This window comes from Pseudochaenichthys georgianus, chromosome 17 (genome assembly GCF_902827115.2).
Source record: "Pseudochaenichthys georgianus chromosome 17, fPseGeo1.2, whole genome shotgun sequence".
Lineage (NCBI taxonomy): Eukaryota > Metazoa > Chordata > Actinopteri > Perciformes > Channichthyidae > Pseudochaenichthys > Pseudochaenichthys georgianus.
Window position 1 is genome coordinate 31,911,103 of NC_047519.1, and position 18,421 is coordinate 31,929,523.

The 18,421-nt window shown below is 40.1% G+C and overlaps 1 protein-coding gene across 6 annotated transcripts in view; it reads left to right on the plus strand.

Moving 5' to 3' along the window:
* Window positions 1-18,229, plus strand: part of myo9b (myosin IXb) — a 31,601-nt gene extending 13,372 nt beyond the window's left edge. For 5 of the 6 annotated variants that reach the window (XM_034104514.1, XM_034104518.1, XM_034104515.1 and 2 more), the window contains 33 exons: window positions 210-299; window positions 397-513; window positions 822-956; window positions 1,600-1,721; window positions 2,325-2,466; window positions 3,078-3,267; window positions 3,463-3,526; window positions 3,836-3,928; window positions 4,027-4,066; window positions 4,235-4,357; window positions 4,890-4,970; window positions 5,058-5,168; window positions 5,443-5,565; window positions 5,942-6,091; window positions 6,391-6,527; window positions 6,860-7,171; window positions 7,404-7,485; window positions 8,810-8,916; window positions 9,316-9,389; window positions 9,674-9,858; window positions 10,326-10,433; window positions 10,657-10,827; window positions 10,918-10,959; window positions 11,055-11,166; window positions 11,258-11,331; window positions 11,446-11,638; window positions 12,185-12,313; window positions 12,650-12,755; window positions 13,030-13,158; window positions 13,321-13,444; window positions 13,948-14,048; window positions 14,135-14,259; window positions 17,161-18,229. In XM_034104514.1, the coding sequence (XP_033960405.1) occupies window positions 210-299; window positions 397-513; window positions 822-956; window positions 1,600-1,721; window positions 2,325-2,466; window positions 3,078-3,267; window positions 3,463-3,526; window positions 3,836-3,928; window positions 4,027-4,066; window positions 4,235-4,357; window positions 4,890-4,970; window positions 5,058-5,168; window positions 5,443-5,565; window positions 5,942-6,091; window positions 6,391-6,527; window positions 6,860-7,171; window positions 7,404-7,485; window positions 8,810-8,916; window positions 9,316-9,389; window positions 9,674-9,858; window positions 10,326-10,433; window positions 10,657-10,827; window positions 10,918-10,959; window positions 11,055-11,166; window positions 11,258-11,331; window positions 11,446-11,638; window positions 12,185-12,313; window positions 12,650-12,755; window positions 13,030-13,158; window positions 13,321-13,444; window positions 13,948-14,048; window positions 14,135-14,259; window positions 17,161-17,447 (4,179 nt within the window). In that variant the 3' untranslated portion in view covers window positions 17,448-18,229. Of the gene's footprint in view, window positions 1-209; window positions 300-396; window positions 514-821; window positions 957-1,599; window positions 1,722-2,324; window positions 2,467-3,077; window positions 3,268-3,462; window positions 3,527-3,835; window positions 3,929-4,026; window positions 4,067-4,234; window positions 4,358-4,889; window positions 4,971-5,057; window positions 5,169-5,442; window positions 5,566-5,941; window positions 6,092-6,390; window positions 6,528-6,859; window positions 7,172-7,403; window positions 7,486-8,809; window positions 8,917-9,315; window positions 9,390-9,673; window positions 9,859-10,325; window positions 10,434-10,656; window positions 10,828-10,917; window positions 10,960-11,054; window positions 11,167-11,257; window positions 11,332-11,445; window positions 11,639-12,184; window positions 12,314-12,649; window positions 12,756-13,029; window positions 13,159-13,320; window positions 13,445-13,947; window positions 14,049-14,134; window positions 14,272-17,160 lie in introns of all 6 variants that reach the window. The other variant, XM_034104519.2, reaches the window with a different exon arrangement.
* The last annotated feature ends 192 nt before the right edge of the window (window positions 18,230-18,421 follow it).

The window sequence follows — 18,421 nt, forward strand, 5'->3', positions numbered from 1 at the left end:
TCACGTCATTATATTTGCACTCTGTGTATAGAGCAACTCCTACAGATTAAATACGTCATCGCTATGCCTAAAATTAGTCCTGTATTGTTATTTCTGTAAACATGTTTCAACCTGTTCTGTTGATCATGTACAGTCATAAGTCGTGATTTAATTTGGTATTCATATTGTGTAACAGTGTAGTGGAACCCTCTGTATATTTTTCTTTCCAGGTGAAAAAGGAGCTTCTGGTGAAGACTTTGACCAAGAAGAGAGAAGTGACCGCCACGGAGAGCGTAGATTCACCGTACACACTACAAGAGGTACAGAGTTAAGATGAACTATAAACTAGGGGATGATATGTTTGAATTTGGTCTTTCGCTGAGTTAAAGCAGTAATTTGCTTTGTGTGCAACATTAGGCCTCCACAGTGCGGGACTCCATGGCGAAGTCTTTATACGGCGCTCTGTTTGACTGGATCGTCCTCCACATCAACCACGCAATGCTCAACCGACGAGACATGGAGGAGTCCGTCTCTGTAAGTAACACAGCCAAAAACTACTATACTGTCTGCTGGAATTTACATTTTTGTCAAATGGGAGAAAGTCAAATAATGGTCCTCCTAAAAAAACAGGCTGCATGATTTTGACTTAAAACATTTTTGCCAATTGGAATTTTTTTATATATTCAAATTGTAATGGTATCATCAATTGAATAGAAAGGAAGGACCTTCGTTGTCCAAATTGGGAAATATGTGCAGAAAAAGCAGAATAAAATCAAAATCAGTCATATTATATTTTCACTACAAGTTCTGAGGTTCTGAATTGTCTTGTTTGTTGTTTTTAGTGTTTGTCGATCGGTGTCCTGGATATGTTTGGATTTGAGAACCTCAAGACAAACAGCTTTGAGCAGCTGTGTATCAACTACACTAATGAGAGACTGCAGTGTTACATCAACCAGCACATTTTCACGCTCGAGCAGGTATGTGTTTATTTTATTCTTTCAAGATATTCAAGAGTGGTTAGTATGCATTATTTGTTGGACCTGCAGTGGCTCATGTATTGGATATCCTAATGCCTTCATAGCCTCTGCACTGAGTCACCAATGAGCCTGTGAAAGTCTTAAAATATTTACATTGTCTTACAGATGGTTTTGCTGGTTATTTTTTTTTTAATCCAGTTGGCATTAAAGAGTCTTAAAGGTCCCATGTCATGTGTGTGTGTTATGTAGCTTTTTATGCATGTAAACGGTCTGCAGAGTCACAAACCCTCAGTACACCCTGTAGCGAGTAAAACTCTAACACAGAAAAGACCTGTCGATGCGGCCCCAGAACGCCTCGTTGGAGATATTTATTTTTCCATTTTTTTCATCCCATTGGAGCTCTTCACACACACACACACACACACACACACTCTCTCAGCGGCAAAACTGTGACGCGCTGGGGGGGGTGCTAGTGGAGCCTCGCAGCAGCACGCTTACACTGTAGGTGCGCCGCGGGTGCTAATAGAGCCTCGCAGATGTGGGTGCTTTTACTAATATATAAACTTCATCAGTGCGACAGAGACAAATACCTTTACCTCCTCTGAGTAACATAATTATGTATTTGGGATTGAATTATTTTCAGGAGGATTATGTGTCGGAGGGCATCACCTGGACAAAGGTCGACTACACAGACCACAGTGGCTGCAGTCAGCTGATCAGCCAGAAGTCAACAGGGCTCTTTGACCTGCTGGATAATGAGAGCAGGTGGGTGAGCCTTGCTTGTAACATTAAGTGCTATGATTTCTAAATCTAAGCATATAGTAATATTATACAAATACATTTGAATAAGTGGTCTGTGGGTAAAGAGAGGTACAGTATAATAATAATTCCTTACATTTATTATAGTATAGGTACAGTATAGTTTTTTTTGTTAACAAATAAGTTACAAACCCTTTCCTCCAACTGTGTCAGCTATTCAATCCCTATATAGATACTGTTTACATCTAGCTTTTGGATTTCATCTTCCATTTTCATGTACCAATTGACTTCAAAAACAATTGTCTCTAAAAATCAATTTTTCATGATTCAGCTTTGTGACGAGGAATTTGCAGTTGATCCAAGAGGATTTCAAATACTTTATTTAGCTTTTCTCGACACATAAAGTAATAACTTGTTTATGCTCAGAATGCTAGACAGCATTATTCTGTTACATTAAATCATAATTTCAGCATGTTTTTGTGTACCTTTCTAGTTCATCAGTTGACCATTTCTATTGCTGTTTTCACCCAAGTCCTTCTTGTTATCGTTCACACATACCACACTGTGTGTTGATATTGATATTCTGTCCTTCTTTGTGTTTACCTTCAGCCTTCCTGAGGCCACAGATGAAACCCTGTTGGACAAGTTGCAGCAGCAGCATCAAGACAACCCCTTCTTTGAACCCGCCTCAAATACAGAGTCAACTTTTGTCATTCAACACTTTCCTGGGAGGGTTACATATCAAATCAAGGTGGAGTTTATTTCCCACACTGCAAACATCTTTATACTACAAAGTAAATATAAAAGTAGGGCTGCTCGATTATGGCAAAAATCATAATCTCGATTATTTGGGTCAATAATTGTAATTGCGATTATTAATTGCGATTATTCATTGACTTTGAAAACATCCATTTATTGGAGAAAAAAAATGTGAACAGTATGTTTTTAACAGTTGATTACCCTGAACTTTAAGTATAATTCAACTGAAAAACCAAAAAAAGTAATAATAATAATAAATAAAAAATAGTTTTATTTCGATTACGTTGTTTTCGGAATCGTTGCAAGCCATAATCGTAATCGCGATTAAAAATACGTTTAATTGAGCAGCCCTGTATAAAAGCATTTCAGTAAGTGTCCACTGTGGCAGAGAGAGGGTCTGCAGTAGCCTTCTCAGATAAGCCACCGTGGGAAAAACCTGGAAAATGTTTGAACTAAGTGAATGATTAATGCTGCTCCCTTCACAAGAAGCCTGTTGTGTTCATAGTTGTGAAGACATGTAATGAAGGTGGAGCTCTCTTTGTGCAACTACAGCCTGAATAACGGAATAACACCATGTCAATCGTGATTATTCTTGCTCCTCAGGATTTCCGGCAGAAGAACACAGAGCACATGCTTCCTGAAGTCGTGTCACTTCTACGGAGCAGCGAGAGGGCGTTCGTGCATCACTTGGTCGCGTCCAGTCCAGAAGCTCTTTTCAGATGGGGAGTGTTGCGAGCCACCATACGCATCCTCACCATTTTCAAGAATTTGGGACGCAAGCGGGCAGAATCACGTGGGTAGCTTTAGTTGCAAATGGAGCCACATTTTTATTTTAAAATCTGCAGATTTGTCTTTGCAGTTATAACATGTTTGTTTAACTGACTTTGTCTCCAAGACCCAGGTGTCCTCCACTTGATTCGTGTGTTATTTTAATTCTTCTTTGAGTAATGTTCTGATGATCTACTGACTTGCTGTTTTGTCTCCACAGTATCTGCCAGAACAACCCTCCGAGAGATTAAACAGAGCAGCTCTGCTGGGGACAGGCTGTCCAGGTACATTTAATACACTGGTGCATTGAAACATTGAAAATTGATTTTACTGCCACTGACATGTCTCCGTTTAAATATTTATATATATTTGATACAACAAGATGCATTCAATCTGACTATACTTCTTGAATCAGGCAGAGTTTCTTTGTTTCAAATTCAGATCCGTTTTTAAAAAAGGTCTGACATATTAAAAGTACACAACCTCTCCTGACCTAAAGGGAACAATGTATGTTGCTTACAAATAATGAACACCTATAAACATGTGCTTATCAAAAACAAAATATACACAAAATCTCTCTCTGACGTTTTCAGCCACAGCCTGACTCTGGATTTCTCCTTTGATCGCTCTGATGAACATCCTCTCGATGTATTCGAAGACATCTTTGCCAATTATGAAAAAAGAAAGTAAGTGGGCATAGGGCTTGAGTTTAAACAGACTTCACACACATTATCTTCAAAGTTGTTTATTGTATCGAGCTGTACTTTGTGTGTATTTTCTGCAGGAAAATTCGCAGCGGTCGACAGAAGCAGCTCATTCCAAAGGTGAGTCTTTAACGATAAGTGCAGCGTTAGCTTTTAAAGTAACTTTAAAAAGCATAGATGCTTGTGATTGTTTTATTTTGTTTTGTTTATTTTTCACTTCATGCATCTCTGTGTGTTATCTATGGGTCCATCAAAAGCTCACAGACGTTATCATGTCTCTTTGAACAGAACCTCATGGATTTGAAGTCCCTCCGTCATATCGTTGGTGTCACCGCACATGACAGAACCAGCAAATATATTTTCCACCCTCACCGCAAGACAAAACCTCCGACAGTCGCCGCCCAGTTTCAGGTTTGTACCTCTGCCGACTAATATTCCTGCTCTGTTTCATAATCTTAAGTCATGACATAATGTGAGGAACATGAATCCAGTAGGGAATGTAGCTTGTAACTTGGATAAAACTAAAGCACTATGAATAAATATTAATCGGCAGGCAAACAATATAATAACTTTTGCATCTCTTTAAGCCGCACAAATGTTACTCCCAAGAGGAAAGATGTCCTCCAAACATTAAGCTATGGATTAAAAACCGTTATACATAATTTGACATTGGAGAAAAAATGGCATTACATCACAAACCGTATGAACTGTGATTTAAGGGCCATATTGAAATCATGTTAGGCTCACTTGATACCTGCTGTGTTGATGTTTGATCATAGTGGACTGAGCATAGGAAGACTCATGTACTATACTACGAGTACAGAGAATACAATAGTTTTAAAACTCCACACTATTCCCTTTTATTTTAGAAACAAATTGTGTTTTATAATCTACTATCATAAGAACTTAACCATCAACCCAATCACCACTCTGTATCTCACAGGCCTCCGTTGGAAAGCTGATGGAGACAATTGAAAAGGCTGAGCCGTTCTTTATTTTCTGTCTTCGCTCCAACGCTGAAAAGGTATCTGTCAATCTGGAATATCATCCTAAGTGTAAATGCAGTCCTACACATGTACTGTTCATAACTTGGTTGTTTTTGTGTTTGCAGAAGGTGCTACACTTTGATGAAGAGCTTGTGCTAAAGCAACTCCAGTACACAGGCATTCTGCAGATGGTTCAGATTCAGAAGGCTGGCTACAGCGCCAAATACACATTCAAGGTGGGAAATCATTTCTTAAGGATGTTGTAATAATAATAATAATAGATTTATTTTGTTAGCGCTTCTACAGGTGCTCAAAGACGCTTTACAGATATAGTGAAGAGAAAAGAACAACAATTAAATATATATAGTTAAAGTCAAATAATACAAAAACAATCACAATGTTGTACATTATATTCAAGCAATTTTTTAATGACAAGGAACTCACTTCTGTACCTGTCAGTGACGAGAAAGTTAAGTTGCACTTCTGATACCGTTTTGTTCCTGTTGACAGGAATTTGGCGGGAAGTTCAGGATGTTGCTTCCTAAAGGAGCGATTGCAACTTCGGAGCAAATAAGTAAGCTGTTTAAGAGGATGCAGATCGAAAAGACCAGCTATCAAATAGGAAAAACCAAGGTAAACATTCTTGATAATACCATTAATGTATTCTGATGGTAACTCCACAGAGTCCTTTGTAAAACCAGAGGGTGAAAGCTATGTTGCCATGTTGGAGACTTACTTTACACTGAGCTCACCCGTAAGCACTGTTTGAACCTGCATTAATGTTGTTGCTTTTTACTTTGAATGAAAGCATCCAACAGATGACTTTCAAGAATGTTGTGAACATCAAAATCTCTCTTACAGTAAACTGTTACTTTACCCCTTGAATGGTTTCTGTATCATAGTGGGTAGATGTATTTGACAGGGTGTGTCCATGTCTAACAGGGCTGCATGGGTGTATAAATGTTCCCAGTGATTTCAAAATGTGTTTGTTTCTCATTCATCCACCCAGGTGTTCCTCAAGGAGAAGGAGAGGCAACTGCTCCAAGACACTCACAACAAGGAAGTGAGGCGTCACATCATCGTCCTGCAGCGCTGGTTCAGGGCCTGTCTGATGAGGTCACTCTTCCTGCAAAAGAGAGATGCCACTCTGATTATACAGGTACTGTTTAAAGTGTAACATGATAGTGCTCCAACACATGGTACGTGGTAGGCAAAAGAGCAGGGCATCCCTTAGCGATTGGCCAATGACAACAGAGCAGGCCAGCTAACCAATCAAAGCAGACTGGTTTCAAACATTAAACATGTCACAGTAGAGGTGCAAAATACAAACATGAAGCTTAAAACAAGCATAATATGTCCTTTAAATTGTTTGTCACTGTGTCTTTTCTGCTCCAGCCCAAAGTCTCATATGCAAATAAAGACACAGGAGACTAAATGATGATTTCTGGTGTTTTTCAGAGGAGCTGGCGTGAGTTTTACGAGAACCAAAACCGAGCTGCTTCAGTGATCCAGACAGCGTGGAGGATTTCCCTGAAGAACAACCCCCGTGAGACAGAGGATGAGAATCCGTCCAAAGAACGACCGGGACGAGACAGGTACACACGCAACTAAAACTGCACTGCTTACATTGTAGGAGTTACATAGTGGTTACATCGGTATACATTAAAATAGTTAAAAAGTTGATATTTGTTGACAACACAGGTTTATTCCAATGAATGTAATACTGAGGGCTCTGTTGGAGGACTTTTTCCTTTTATTTTAGGGTTATAAAGTCACAAAATATGAGGACAGATTATCAAAGCATCATTCCAAAAACATTTCAGTTTCGTCATCATTTCAAGTAAATAATAAAATTAATTAGAAAGCATTATCATTTATGGAAACGTTAATGTGACGCCAGCCTGATTTAACGTTCCTTACACAACAGCTTGAAGGAGTTAAAGAGGCAGGAGAAAGTGGAGCTGAGCCCCAGCAGGAACCAGGACAGGTCCCAGAGTCGAGAGAGACGAGAGGGCAGAGGGTCGCCTCCCCCTCTCAGCAGACCCCTCTCCCTCCCACTGGACACTAAAGATGACAGTGATGACGGCTCTTCTGGCCCCTCAAGTACGAGCAGCTCGCTCCAGCGCTACAAAGATATGGGGGGCATCAAGAAAAAGGCAGAACAGTGGAGGGAAAGAAAGAGCGAGGGCGAACACACGGATGAATCAAGTCCAGAAGTCCGGCGGAAAGATGAGTTTCGGTAAGTATCATAAACTATTGGAACAGATAGAAAATAAAGACACACATTTAACTTCAAATCGTTCACAAACTCATTAATATTGCACAACAAGGTATTTTTTTATGTTAGTATTTATTGTTTCTCTCATAATTAGATAGACATATAGACATGGCAATGATTTCTCTAAATGTATATCAGGTCTTTAAGCCAACGTTTTAGTCATGAAGTGTGTCTATATCATTCTTTAACACAGGAGCAAAGGGAAGTCCATGTCTGTAGATGAACTGTCCAGGATCAGCACATCAGGCTCGGATAGCTCACCTTCTACCAAGGAGGTAAACATTTGAGATATGTTATTATATAATATAACAAAACACTACAACATTAAATGTTATGTAATGTTTGTTGTTGTGAGTGTCCTGTACAAAAATACATGTTGGCACTGGCTTTTCAAAGTACTGTAGTTACAGTACAGTATGTGTGTAAGCTGACGAACGCACAAATGGAGGCTCCTTACGCACGATTATAAAATAAGGCCTCCCACTCATCACCTCTCCTGGCTCAATTAGGTCAGCGTGCGTCTCCGCAAGCAGCCCAAACGCAAGCGGCGCTTAGCCAATGCCCGCAGCGTTTTGATGCTTAACTTTGGGAGCGCCAAGGAGAGCGAGTACTGGAGCTATCCGCTGCCCCCCATGAGCCCCTTTCTGCCCACAACGAAGAACTCGGCCAGTAGCGTGGATGTCTGGCCCTCAAAAACCAAGGTCAAGGTACCGACCAAACGGACATTTGAAAGCAACAAGACAACCCTCTGCATGCAGGCGTTGCATGTGTATGTCCCAAACCGATGAGGTCGCATTGCTTGGGACTTCTCCTTTCTGCTCCTGCAGCCCAGGAAAAAAAGAAATGAGCTGTTTCTTCTGAAAAACTAAAAGGAAATCTCTCCGCAGATTTCCGAAAGCTCATTTATGATCTTTTTTGTAACAAATGCAGGTCCACAGGTACAGTTCAGAGTCACCACAAAACTGCTTTTATGTGACTTGAACATTAAGACAATTATTGTGACTTTAAAATTCACTTTGAATTATTTATCTTATTGCTTAGTTTCTGTTTATTATGTTAACATGACAGAAGTACAATACAACTGACCTCACATTCATTATGAGGTGATGGGTGATATAACACTATTCCATCTTTGTCAAATAATATATCGAGTCACAGACTTACCTTTATCATATTTATCTGTTAAACTGTAACTGTATGAAAAAATCATACAAATTGTGTTAAAGCTTAAACCATTTAATAATGAACGGATAAATGATGGAATAATATTAAAAATGAGTTGAATGTGTAAATAATGAATGTTTTAATACACTGACACAATGTTACCTATGTATGAACTAACTTAACTCAAACTAATTATGGCAAAAAAGGTCGAAGCTCAGCTGGTGGCAGGAATAAAGGCAGCTATGCGTTACAAATGGTGATGTTTATGGGGCCTGGCTTGGTGATGGGACAGTACAGCTGCTTTTGGGCGACGTGGTGGTGAAACAGCATCAACTTGGACAAACAATTTGGGGTTCCTGGGACTTTTTTTGGTTTTAGTTCTTTGTTCGCAGGTTATATACTCCGGCATAATTACCTGTGTTGATACTGTTGCAGACATTGTCAGAAAATGATGGGGTAAGATTCAGTCTTCCAGCCAGGAGCAGCAACGAGGACTCAGAGCAACAGGACTCCAACCAATCACAGCTCACAACTCCTGAGAGGTAACACTACACCCAGTTCAAAGGAAATGTCGTTTTTTGTTTTAAGCTTTATATTTTTTCATTACTTAATAGGGTTGGGTATTGTTTAAAAATACCAATATTAGTTCCCCTAAAGTGATGGCGATACCAATAAAGTCATTTGATGGATACCTTTTTTATTTATTGGATTTAAGTGAGCCAATGACACTCCACTTCAAACCAATTGCTGTGATTGGCAAGTTTTTGCTTGCAGCCAATGTCTTTTTCCCAATATCTGCGTACAAAAAATGCAGGTGCAGTTCAAAGGAAGAAATGTCAATGCTTGATACTGGGTCCTTTTTGTCGATACCTTAACGGTATCAAGTACCAGTGACAAGCCCTGTTACTTAAAATATATATATTTTGCTGTCTGTTCTGCAGGATTTGGTTTCTCAGTAGATTCCTGAAGAAGCGGACTCCTAAATATCCCTCGGGCAACAACTCAGATATAGGAGGTAAAGTAGTAGCAAAGTGGCGATCTGTAGCTATTTATAAATTGCAGATATTTTTGATGTACACATACAGTTACTTCAAAATAGGCAAAGGAGTGTATAAAGTAATGTAGTGTGAACAATATTCCTGGTAATGTTCTACTCTTCACTGCCATCTGGAGGTTATGCTGATCAGTAATATGTGTGAAATAAAGAGGCTCTATGCATCCTATCCAGTAGATATAAAGTTTAAACTTGTATTTGTCGTGTCAGACTAATAATAACACATCTCCCTCTTCTGACTGCAGTCCCCTTGTCCAGCTACAGCCCTCATCCCTACCAAAGGCCAAACCAGAGCAGTGAGAAGATCGCTCGAAACCCGACCATTAAAATCAGCCGGGCCACGCGGGGGCTGCAGTCCAACACCTCTCTGGATCGGGAGATCACCGACCCAAAAGAGCTGCGAAACCTGGATGAATTCCTCGGAAATCAGGTGAGAACGACACCTGAAGAGGGGAAATCTGAAGCCCAGTTATCAGCTTATTCATGTTTTATTTCTAGCACTTGGCAAAACTACTTGCACGATTTTCATACACAATTGGTGGGAGGGTGTAACAAGTGCAGAGGAAAACCCAACACAATTTTGGATAGGATCCAAATCACGGCACAGATACACAAATTATTTTTCACTTTCATTAACATAGCGAGACACATCTAGCCTTGGAAGAGTGCTGTGATCTTTGTGGGCCCTAGTAGTTGTACATAGATAGATAGTGCATTTTTGTAGTTGATTAGTTCTACTACAGATGTCTACGTTTTTGGGGTCCAACTTCTAAGGGACATCTAGAGTTTGGAAAATAACTCTACCCTGGTGAAAGCACATCACTTTATTTAGTTTTGTATTATACCCCTCTCTATCCTTAATCCTGTGTTCCACATGTTCCTTGTCTTTGTCCTCAGGTGAATGAGCTGCAAAGTAGGACAAAAGACAAGTCGCCTACAGAGAGCCTCTTCCTCACAGCCACCATGGAGTTCAGAGAGACCATCAAAGGGATGTACTCTGTGCAGGTCAGGCCCGCCTCCCCCTCGGTACAATATAATGTTTCATCTAGCTGTAAGAAAGTAAGGGACGGTATGTTTCTTGATCATTGCAGGAACGTTCGTTATAGTTGTTAACTTAACTTCTGCAGTTATTTTAGAGTGTTTTGGATGTTAAAATCTAAATCGAATCAAGTTTATTTAACTGTTGCTTATTATAAGTCTGCAAATGAATGTCTTCTGTTATCAACAGAAGCCTCAAATCGGCTACAAATATCTGATGAAGGGCTTCCAAAACAAAGTGAAAACACTAGCAGGGAAACAGAAGAAGGAAGAGGCCTCGCTGGTGGTCAACCTGTTTCAGTCCGTGCTGGACGGCTTCATTAGGGGCGAGTTGAAACGAGCGGATTCTGAGCCAGCCAAGGTGAATTAGAGAATTTCAATATCTTAACTACTTTGTGAGTGTAAACCTTCCATTGACCCACTCGTATATCTCAATTCTGGTTTCTCTCAGGCCAACAAGACGACAAAGAAGAGGAGAAAAAAGGATACATGTGTAAGTTGAGCATCTCAACCTGCATTGTGATGTTTCTGCATTATACATCCAGGCAAATGATCCCAGTTCATTGTATGTACTTCCTGTCTTTACAGCCGAATAGTCCTCTGGATCACTTGTTCAGCACATACCAGGTGAACATCATGCAGTCATGTGACCTGTGTGGCTCCTACATCTGGGGAATGGAGAAAGCCTACATGTGCAGTGGTGAGTTCAAACCACCTGCAGCCACACAACATGTAACAGCATTTTCTTTGCGAGAGTAACGCAATTAAATCACTTTTTTTCCTTTTTTTAGCTTGCAAGTTAATATGTCACAAGAAATGTCTGGATAAAATCATCACAGATTGCTCGACACGATGTGCTAGGCAGGTAGGAACTGACATTTTTCAATACTACTACCATTATGTCTAAATAACTCACATTGATTGCTCAAATTCTGCCCATAACTCCCTGTAAATGAACACTCCTCTTGTCTTGTGATAGGATGACAGCGTGCCCGGCTCCCTTCACTTTGGGGTGCAGGTGTGTGTCCTCACCAATAAAACTAACCCTGTGCCCAAAGTGGTGGAGTTGCTTCTGATGCACATTGAGCTGAACGGCCTCTACACCGAGGGCATTTACCGCAAGTCGGGCTCAACATGCCGAGCGAGGGAGCTCCACCAGATTTTAGAGACCGGTAATACATTCTTTACACACTCTTTACTTCAGTTTTGGAGATCCACTTTACATGAGGTTACTGGTGTTATCAATCTGCATAGTTGGTGTGCAGCGGCAATAGCCATAGACTATGAAGAAAAATAAATAATTGCAGTTGGAGAGATGTTCTCTATATGCCATAGAGACATAGATGACTTTATATGATATTTATTTGACTTTATTTTCTATAATATCTCAATTCTCTTATTTTCTGTCTTTCTTTGTCTTACCTTCTCTGTTAAATTGCATTTTTTTTTTGTGCTCATGTTCAAATCAAGAATAATTATAGCTTAGAACCTATGATAGCTGGGTTTTTAAAAATATTTGGAAAATGATTATGTCGCCCTTGTAACGTAGGTAGGTTTTTTTTAACACTTTAAAGACTAAATCAAGTTTTGATCGATTAAAAGGGAATATATTAAAAAAGAAAAGATGAACTTTAAGTACTGTACTTCTAAAAATGTGATGTTAGAATCACTATTAAATGTTTTGGTGTGTTTCACCTGTGTGCTTTGTCTTGTTTCAGATCCGGAGGGGCCAAATTTAGACAACTACCCGATCCACACCATCACAGGTCTACTGAAACGTTGGCTCAGAGAGCTGCCGGACCCCCTCATGACCTTTTCCCTCTACAACGACTTTCTGCATGCCGTGGGTGAGTGAATATTTAAATCATACAACACAGCCTGAAAAAACTGTTGTCAAAAGTGTGACTATTTTTGTATAATGAAACTGAAATAAAACTAAGTTGAAAACAAAAACAAACTGTACATACATCATAACTAGTGCCTTCTTTTAACTTTTTTCCTTTGAAAATAGCCTTAACAATTGATCAATTAGCAAAGTCAATTATTTCAATTCATCGATACATGAGAAGTAGATCAGCTCTGCTTGTGATTATCTTGATGTAAATGATTGGAAATCCTTGTTTGGGACCTTGACTCTGGTAGATTTTTGAATGTTATTGATATCCTTGTTTGTTTGCCCTCAGAGCTGCCGGAGAAAGCTGAGAGAATAAGGGCTGTTTACCAAAAGATTGATGAACTTCCTCCTGCTAACTACAGCACGTTGGAGCGGCTCATCTTTCACCTTGTGAGGTAGGACAAACTCTACATAAGGTACATTACAGTTTCCTCACTTGATTAATTCATCCTGCCACATTTATACTTTCTTTTTTACTATGGAATGTGCTATAGTAAAACAAAAATAAATAAACAAGACAGAAAACTATATCTCAAAAAGACCAGAATTGTGTTAATATAAATGAAAAAAAATGGTTCATTCATTGTTTTAATAATACAATATGAGTTGATGATATGTTTACGTGTAGTAATGACACGAGTGAGACCTTTTATCTGTGTGTCTTTTTAGGGTTGCGAAAGAGGAAGAAAATAAGATGTCAACAAGCTCTCTTGCTATTGTGTTTGCTCCCTGCATCCTGCGCTCACCTGATGTTGACGACCCATTTCTGGCTATGAAGGATGTGGCCAAGACTACAACGTGAGTCATTCTGCACACTCACATATTAATTTTTTTATGTATCTTTTCAAAATATTGGGTGTGCTTTTGTTGCATTAGCTTTACTGCATGTATTTCTAGAGATGAACGTTGTTTACATGGAGGACTTGTTTACATGGAGGACTCTGACCTTGTTTCCTGCAGGTGTGTGGAGATCCTGATCTCGGAGCAGCTCAGACGATACAATGAGAAGATGCAGAATATCCAGCAGCTGGAATACGCAGAGGCAGTGGCTGTCAATCAGCTCAAACTGAGGAGACAAAACACGGTGAGAGAAAACTAAAGACCAAAGGAAGATGCATCATGAAACATGTGGTCACTCGGGAAGTCAATTCAATCTAGTGTTGTCAGTCCAGCTGTTATATTTAAAAGTTGCATCAAGACAGCACAGACCATGCCACAGGAAAAGTTATACCAACTCAAACAAAAACATTGAAATTGCATCTACCAGTACTTATTATTAAATTAGTATTAAAGGTGGGGTAGGTCATTTTGGAGAAACCAGCTCGAGTGCGCTAGAATTTGAAAATACACAGCCGGAACAAGTCTGCCACTTCCTTACAGAGCCTTTAATTAAAGGTAACATTCAACAAATTAACTTCTTCCTTTATATTGATTTTGTTCCACACACCACTGTCACCTAAGTTTGATTCATATCAAATGTAAACAAAGAGCAGCTACAAATTCTTAAACTAAACTTATAGATAAATAAATTATCTCGATCTATAAACGTGCACCCATCTTACTCCAGCTCCTCTGATCTTTGTTCAGGTTGTTGAAAAGCCTCCACAGCTGGATGTTCCCGATCATATGCCTTCGGATGAAACGGAGAGGACCCTCATTGATAGGATCATGTCCATCAAACAAGAAAAGTGAGCTTTACTTTTTTTTATTTGAGTTGAAGGCTTTGTGTGCAATGCATTTCATTAATAATGATGTATTGTTTTGTTGTCTTCAGGGTGGACTTGGCTTGCAGGTTACCTGACCTTGAGCAGGATAACTCCGACGACAACCTGGACTCATCATCTTCATCGATGAGCTCAGAGAGTCTAGAGGACCGTCTGGGCAGCCTAGACTCGGAAGGTCAGTAGGGAGGTACGGTACTTTCACCTTCTTCTGGGTTTAAGGAGACAATTTCATAAACGTCATATTACATAAAAGCATTTGTGTATCTCCCCACAATGATACATGGTCTAATAGATAATGTCCTCATGACAGTGTTCTGCCTGTGTATAAAGGGTGAGGTATTCTTAATTAAAAAACGGACAAGTCAAATCAAGCAATCTGATTGGTTCTTAGCTGTGATATACTGAGCCTATACCACGGGTAGAATTGTAAGTTACTTTTCACAACAAGTCAGTATCCCTCCGCGTCTGAGAAAAACAGTATACCGTTGGGCTGAAAAGCAAACTGCTTGCCGTTTGCTTTTCAAACTGGAACAAGAAAGCAGCGGAGATTAAGTAACGGGGCAGAAACCCTCCTTTTTACGCAGCGGTCCAGACATAGACATCAAACGGCAAAACATATTCAGTGTGCAGTTCCTTTGGCATTAGGGCAGGGATATCTAGATACTTTCCAAGGTTTGACATAATGAATTGTGCTACTTTTAAAGCAAGGAACGACGTTTTCAAATCTGTAATCAAAAAGGTCCGCAAAAACACTATCGACCAATCAGATTGCTTGATTTGACTTGTCAGTTTTATAAATATATTTACATTTCTTCCGTTACGAAACAAACTTACAAAGCATAAGATGGAAACATTTAAGATTAACTTCGACCTCCGGGGGGGTCTTACTATGGAGGAGTGGATTGAGGAGTGCCTATCTCCAGAAAGAAAAAGCACCTAAACAACGACATGCAGAGCTACGTGAAGAGCAGGTAGACCAACTGGAAAAGTAGCACCATTCAAAAGCTTTCTGATGCGGGTCTTGAAACAAAGCAGAGAAATTATGACCGTTAGTGGCCACAGGTGCGAAAGCTCTCTCCAGAGCTACTGGAAGCCGAATCTCGGGGACCGGAGAAAGTGGAGCAATATTCTCACCACGCCAAGCAACAGCCTAGAACAACCTCAACCTCAACCTCAACAAGTAACCTTGTAAGCCATGCTACTGATGCTGGACAGTTTTTCAGAGGGTGCACAATAAACGGCAACATACACATTAATGTAAATAAATAGCCAAATAATGGATCAACGCTCTCTGTCTAATATGTTCGCTAGCTGTTAGTGTTGTTGCATAGCAACCACCTCGCACTATGTTTCGTGCAGAAGGCAACGAAGGGACTATTTTATTTTGAACATCATTATTTACTAATAAAAACTATTTAAATTAGAGTGTGTATTTTTCTTTCATATTGCCACACTTGGTAACCGTTTTATAAAAGCAATAGCTCACTTCAGGCCGTGATATATGCTCATTATATCACAGCTAAGGGGGTTGTCGACCCTCCGCGACCACGGCCTGTCGTGAGCTATTGCTTAAATAGAACATATTCATCATGGCAGCAACAGTTGTATATTAAATCACAACAATTATTAGGTAACAATAGAAATATACTGTTCAAGTATTCTTCCAGGAATGTGTGCGTATGATACAGTTGATTGGCCATCATAGTATCTTTGTAGATGGCATTGAGTTGAGGTAAAAAGAATGCATAAATAAATGTTAAGGTAAAATAAGATATGAATGAACAACACAAATAAAATAAGTTACATTCATTTGTTATTGGCTATGGTAGGTTATTGGTTATGTTCACATACTTATTTGATTACATCCACTTGTCTAAGAGGACAACAGAGACTTTCGACCCAAAACCAGCTGTTGACTTGTGGATGCAAGCAGCTAATCGCAGACTCAACCAGAGAGGAAGTAGTAGGCCTACATCATCAGCTACCATGTCTGACAGAGAGGAAGACCGTGAGGAGAACAGTCAGGAGGGTAGTGATGACAGCTTGTAGGATTACTGGTCATGCTAATGTTGTCTTGTGTTCACCTCTGCATGTGTGTTCTGTGTTCTGTGTTCACCTCTGCATGTGCGTTCTGTGTTCACCTCTGCATGTGTGTTCTGTGTTCACCTCTGCGTGTGTGTTCTGTGTTCACCTCTGCGTGTGTGTTCTGTGTTCACCTCTGCGTGTGTGTTCTGTGTTCACCTCTGCGTGTGTGTTCTGTGTTCACCTCTGCGTGTGTGTTCTGTGTTCACCTCTGCGTGTGTGTTCTGTGTTCACCTCTGCGTGTGTGTTCTGTGTTCACTTCTGCATGTGTGTTCTGTGTTCACCTCTGCGTGTGTGTTCTGTGTTCACCTCTGCGTGTGTGTTCTGTGTTCACCTCTGCGTGTGTGTTCTGTGTTCACCTCTGCGTGTGTGTTCTGTGTTCACCTCTGCGTGTGTGTTCTGTGTTCACCTCTGCGTGTGTGTTCTGTGTTCACCTCTGCGTGTGTGTTCTGTGTTCACCTCTGCATGTGCGTTCTGTGTTCACCTCTGCATGTGCGTTCTGTGTTCACCTCTGCATGTGTGTTCTGTGTTCACCTCTGCAAGTGTGTTCAGTGCCGTGTGTCTGGCAAATAAAGTCAAGACCCCCTCAAAAGTTACGGTTTATTTCATTTTAAGGATGAGCACCAAGCAACATCTTCAGGTGCTCCTTTGAGAACCAGGGCAAAAAAGTTATGTGCACCCCGCTTATTATCCTTTATAAATATCCTTATTAATTTGGTCAAGTTGATTTTAATGCTCAGCCCTAATGCGCATTTGTTTTGTTTTGAACGTGGCATTACATTTTCTCTATCTACGTCTTTTAAAAAATGTAATTAAACTTTACATATGTTTTTTTAAATTGTGCAGCAACTCTAGCGAACTACTATAGCTTCATATCCTCTGTAACCACACAGATCATTAGCCGTTTTTGACTGGTTCCATATACATCAAGTCTCTTATTGTTAATTTAATATTAAAGTACTAAACAAGTTTGCTCATCTGTTTCTATAACCAGCCAAGGTGACCATGCGATCGAAAACCCAGAAACCCAACTGCCCGCCTAAACCTGCTGACCTGGCGCAGAGAGTGAGAAGTCTGATGGCTCAGACAGGTGATGCGTGGGGAGGGTTCACACCAGGACAAAAGACAGATGCTACAAAATCCATGTGCTTCCTGCCCAGCCCAGATAGCCCCTCCCCCGACGACAAGCCGCAAATCATTAGCCAGTCTTTCAAAGGGAGCTATGACGACCTGGACATCCCTTTCATCGACGATGATGAAGAATATCCCACCTGTGAATAACACCGCGCCTGGATTTTTGTTGGAAAAAAAAGAACTGTGCACTTTGTTTTATAGACTTTTCCATGTGTCAATGCTGCTATGGAAACAAAGTGCCTTGAGAATTTAAATGTATTTAATGCGAGATGTACGGACTGTCTGGAGAAGATCCAATTGCAATGAGGACTTGGCCTCTTTATATACAATACACTGTGTGTGATTTTAAACATATCTCAGAATTGTACAGTTTTACGTTTTATAAAAAGGCAGGTACTTACGTGACAATGTGAGACCAGCTAGGGATCAGGAGCATTTGAGGATACAAGGTTCTCCTTTACTAATGGACATTATTTTGAGCTCATCCACTGTTGCAAATGATAGGACTTTATGGTGTTTGTGGGTAGAAAAGTGTACCAAAAATGTGCATAGGAGAATCAGAGTGCTTCTCTATTGTACAGAGACAGAACCATTGCATTTTGGGCTCGCTCTTAATGCATGGTCGTGCATATGAAATGTTTCAGTTGTGTTTTTCTGCTTTTAATATTCCTGTGGTATCGACTGCTGCGACTGACTCATTCAATACACTTGTAAGGCAAATGGCCATATTCCTGCCTTTAAGACTGACTGAAAAATACTAACCTGTCACTGTGCAGTTTCACCAAGTAAACATGTTGTCAATACATATAGGTTTTTAAAATAAATATGCATGCCTGTACATTTATAAGGGGTTAGGAATCATGCGTATTTGGGTGAGCATCCTCAGAAATCATCTTTTGACATGAATAAACTGACCTTTTTCAAATGTCTACTGCTGTAAAACAAATCATTTCAACCAATACTGCAGCTTTGACAGTGACATGTCTATTAAGAACATATATCAGACATCATCATCATCGGCCCCCCATCCCGTATCAAAGACATCCAGAATGTCAACTTCACCATTGACAGCCACACTCTATCTCCCCCCCTCACATCCGCAACCTCGGAGTCATCTTCGA